The sequence below is a fragment of the Centruroides sculpturatus genome, unplaced genomic scaffold (genome assembly GCF_000671375.1).
Source record: "Centruroides sculpturatus isolate CEXI.00-Female unplaced genomic scaffold, Cexi_2.0 scaffold37, whole genome shotgun sequence".
Taxonomy (NCBI): domain Eukaryota; kingdom Metazoa; phylum Arthropoda; class Arachnida; order Scorpiones; family Buthidae; genus Centruroides; species Centruroides sculpturatus.
Window position 1 is genome coordinate 646,686 of NW_019384346.1, and position 4,564 is coordinate 651,249.

The 4,564-nt window shown below is 27.1% G+C and overlaps 1 protein-coding gene across 1 annotated transcript; it reads right to left on the bottom strand.

Moving 5' to 3' along the window:
* On the bottom strand, window positions 1-4,113 carry LOC111635723 (tripartite motif-containing protein 72-like). The gene is made up of 3 exons (XM_023380787.1): window positions 4,052-4,113; window positions 594-747; window positions 1-526 (listed from the first exon to the last, which is right to left on the bottom strand). Exons 1-3 carry the CDS (start codon window positions 4,087-4,089, stop codon window positions 422-424), a joined length of 297 nt encoding a protein of 98 aa, XP_023236555.1. The 5' UTR covers window positions 4,090-4,113; the 3' UTR covers window positions 1-421.
* Window positions 4,114-4,564: the final 451 nt, after the last annotated feature.

Sequence of the window (4,564 nt, forward strand, 5' to 3'; positions counted from 1 at the left end):
CCAAGATAAATGAAGATTTTTTCCATGCTTGTTTAAATGCCAAATTTTTAAATTAATTTCTCCTTTCAATAAAAAAAAATTAAGCAATTAATAATGTTTATTAACTCTTTCTACATTTTCATGTCATGTTGTACTTTCAAATCTTTCACCACATTAAAAGATCATGTGTATTAATTCAAAACATTAAATTATATGCAATGACTCTATATTACTAGTTTGAATCAAAAGATACTACTGTTAGAAATGTGTGGCAATATTGCAAATGCTGAAAAGTTGGATTGGTGTCTACTTTCACTGGATTCCCAAGTGGTATCATGACAGATGTTAATGATTGCCAAAAATTTGATGTTTTTTCTTGATGCACTGCATATGTGCACCTTTATTCATTTTTGACGTGTAAAATAAATTTTACAAAATTATTTTAAGAAAGAAAATTATTATTTACCTTTTCTGTTTTATGTAATTTACTCTGAACTTTCTTTCCTTCTTCAATTCCTAATTTGAGATCATCCATGCAAGATTTATTCTATAAATACATAAAGATGTTTAAATATTTAGAACTACTTAAATACAAATATCATAAATTCAGCTACCTTTTCAGATAATAAAATTAATGAATGACCCTTATGTTTAGAATCATTTAAAACAACACAGTAACTACAGGCAAGTTCATTATCATCTTGACAAAAAAATTCAATTGGTCTTTGATCATGATCTGCACATCCTTCCTGAACTTTTCTTCTATAACTAAAATAGAATTTGAAATAAACTTATAAAATAAAGAATGATAATCCATGGAGTGTAACCTATATATTTGGATTATTATTGAATTAAAAATTTACTAAACTCACAAATAATTTTGCTGCATTCCATAACTGATTAGCATGAATAAATAAAACAAAAATATAATAATAATGAATCACACAACAACAGAAAATTAAGAAAATATTTTATTAATGTTTTTTTATATTAGAATAAAAAAAAAACAAGAGAAAGTTTGTAATACTTGATATAATATGAAAATATACAAGACAGTATAGAAATTACATATCCAACCCAAATAATAAGCATATAAGAAAAGATATCAAAGATATAAATATTTATATAGACAAACCATAACTGATGATTGTTTACATAAATGTATACTATCAATATAATAGATAAATTTACAATTCTTAAAGAAGAATAAAGTTTTTGACAGATGAAAAAATTTCAGTATCAAATTTCCATTCTTTAGAATTTGATTCATAACACAACTGTATTAAATATTATACTTTGATTTTTCCATTTAATTTTTAAAGAATCCTTTATTTGAGATTCAGCAACAACATAAGCTGAAGATGAAGAGTTAATTGCAAATCATTCCAAGACAAACTCACTGATTACAGAAGTTCTTTTAAAGTTGATACATTGCAAGAAGAATTCAGTCATTAATTTTTGTAATGATTAAATCTCACATAATACACATATTGTGTAAGGATAGAAGTATTGTACTCAAAGAATATTTGTTTATAGTGAATTTTTACAATTCCATTCTCTTCCATTCTTTAGGATAATGCCATTCTATTAAATAGGTTATATTATTATATTTTGATTTTTCCCATTTTATTGTACAGAATCATTTGCTTGAGAACTGGCAAAATATAACTGTTTTGAAACATGGAATCATTAAAATCAATCGATTTATGTTCCAAACTGTCTGAATAAATCAAGTGTGCCAAATGTAAAAGTACTCCTGTTATCTATTGGAAGTATGTCTGCATGATGTTTTTAACTTTATATTTAATCATTAGAAACAATATTAGTTTGTATTTGACTTCTTATCTTGTTGTCAGAATTCAAATAATTTAATGCCAATTAAATTAGAAAAATTAAATTTTAACAAACTAAGAATTCTTTAAAATACTTTATATTTACTTAAACATTATTCCTACAGAGATACAAATAAAAATAACACAGAAATTCTGTGATTACTATCTGTACTTATTATTTTAATTAATTTAGATTTGACTATACTCATGAATCTATCAACTATTTAACTCTACCATTTTATAATACATATAGATATACAATTTCATGAGATAATCAAATTGAATATAAATTTTTATGTATAATGGTACCTTACACTTCAAACCACTCTAACCTCAAACATTCTAGAATTCAAACACTAAATTTGAGAAAAATTCAACTGGAGTTCAAACTATGCTTCAACATTTCTATACACACACAGTGAAAAAAAATGCACTCTCTCTGTGAAATCATCTTGTGTTAGGCTCGTGTGTTTTCAGTCTTTTTTGCTTTATTTTTGGTGAGTTTGGTTATTTATATAATCCCTACTTATTAATCAAGAAGTTTGTGGAAATAACAAAGCCTAAGAGGATGGTGTGAGATCTGTGATTTTTACGCAGATGTCAAAAAAAAAAACTTTTGTAAACAACTCCGATGAAAAAAATACTCTTGGTGAGAATTATATCGGAGGTCACCGATTGTTTTACAATTAGGTGGGAAAGTTGACACTTAGTTGGTGTAGGTGTCAACAGAAGTCAATCACGTAACTCCTTTCCCACAAAGAACGTATAAAAGCGCAAGCCCCCGTAAGCTCAGGGCGATCCAAAGGAAGTTATACTTATTAATGTGTGCATCTTGTCTCCATACACTGGACATAGCGATCGAAAGAACATCACCATACGACAGACAGCAACTTTAAACTTCCATCGCCATTCTACAGTTCCTGCGCCGACTACGATTCATACGGCCCATTCAACGAACGCATATTAGCTATATCCGCATAGAGGTATTTGTATTTTAAAGCTTTGTAAACTCTCTCTCTCAGAATAGCCATTAGAGCTGTTAGGAGCGGCCCTTTGAATAGTTTACTTATATTTAACCGCATTTAGCCTATATTTTGTTATCACCTTATGTATTCTAGCTTAGCTATTCAATAAATGTTTTGTTATTTTGATTAACCTGTTGTCTATCATTGTGCTTGCCAACTTACCTACGTACTCCCCACTCGATTTGCCCTCCTAGCCATCCAACAATCAGAGATCTGGTTTTACTAACCTGTTGCAGCATAAGTGGTCAGAAGGAATTAACCCCTGACCCTCTGCTTACCTCAATGGTTTTAGTATTGATCACTGAAGTGAAAAGTAAACTATCAAGAAGCATAAAAGTAATGTAGTGTGGTCAATCGAACTGCCACATTTAAGATGCCAAAGTAGACAGTGCACACCATTCTTAAGAACAAGAAAGCAATAAAATCAGCAAATATGACTAAAATTAGAACAACATTGACCATCAGGAGATTACATGTTATGAAAAAACTCTTTCTAGTGTAGATACATGAGAAGCTATTGGTGGATGATGTCATTTCTGAAGGGATTTTTGTGAGAAAGCCAAGCAAGCTGTATGATGACCTTAAGAAACCTGACTCGCTAAAATACAAGAAATGCAATTTTTATTTTATCATACAATATATACGTAGTTTATTATTTTCATGTTTTAATTTATTATTAGGGTATATAATTGTGTTATTTTTGCCTTAAATTATGTGTATTTGCTATTTATCAGAAGTTTATCAAGATTGGTATTGTTTAGAATCTAGGACAAATTAATTCACTTTCTATTACTACTAATGGAAAAAATTGAATCAGACTTCAAACAATTCAGAGTTCAAATTGCCTCCTAGAATGAACTAAATTTGAAATATGAGGCACCACTGTACATTGATAACAACAAACAGAAATTTATAAATATTATAAAGTCTCTGTATATCCGCACTAAAANCAACACACAGCAGATAGCTAATTACTTCTCTTTATTTAATTAGCTATCTGCTGTGTGTTGGTCTACCGCTAAACCTAAAATTTATATAATTTTAGTGCAGATATACAGAGACTTTATAATATTTATATATAAACAGCAGTCATAAGAAATTTAATTAAAAACAGAAATTTATTTTTTAATAAAATTATAATATAAAATTAAATAATAGACAATAATATTTAATTCTGCATTTTCATCTCAGAATGATGAAAGTGAAGAAACTTACGATTCAACTAGTATTGGTTTGGCTTCGTGTTTTTTCATTACTCGGGACGATTTATGCACCTGGTCAAATAATTATATTTTAACGTAAAGCATAATTGAAATAAAATAAACTATCAAAATTAACTATATAAATTAAAAATGCTTATTTTATGTATTTATTTTCATTAATTTTTACTTAATGACTAATTATACTTGTTATTTATTATACTTACAGTTATATAAGTATAATACTTTAAGTATAAAACTTTTAAATAGCATACTTTCAAAATTAATAAAATAATTAAATAGAAATTATATTATAAATTCAAGAAACAAGAAAACAAGGTAATTTTATGAAACAAAATTACATACTTAAAAAATAATTTAATTTGATCAAAAATAAATGAAGAAAAATTCAAACAATGTATCTTATTAACAAAATTCATCATATGCAAAATTATTTTATTTAAAACTTAACATTCTTTTGACTTCTTACTTAAAAAAATTAAGTACATCTTACATCTTTTATCTTCCA

Excerpts from the sequence above, each read along its gene's own strand:
- LOC111635723 (XM_023380787.1), bottom strand. The coding sequence starts at position 4,089 with ATGAAAAAACACGAAGCCAAACCAATACTAGTTGAATC. Across the intron at positions 748-4,051 it reads AAACCAATACTAGTTGAATC|TTATAGAAGAAAAGTTCAGG; the intron begins GTAAGTTTCTTC and ends ATTCTATTTTAG. Across the intron at positions 527-593 it reads TAATTTTATTATCTGAAAAG|AATAAATCTTGCATGGATGA; the intron begins GTAGCTGAATTT and ends ATGTATTTATAG.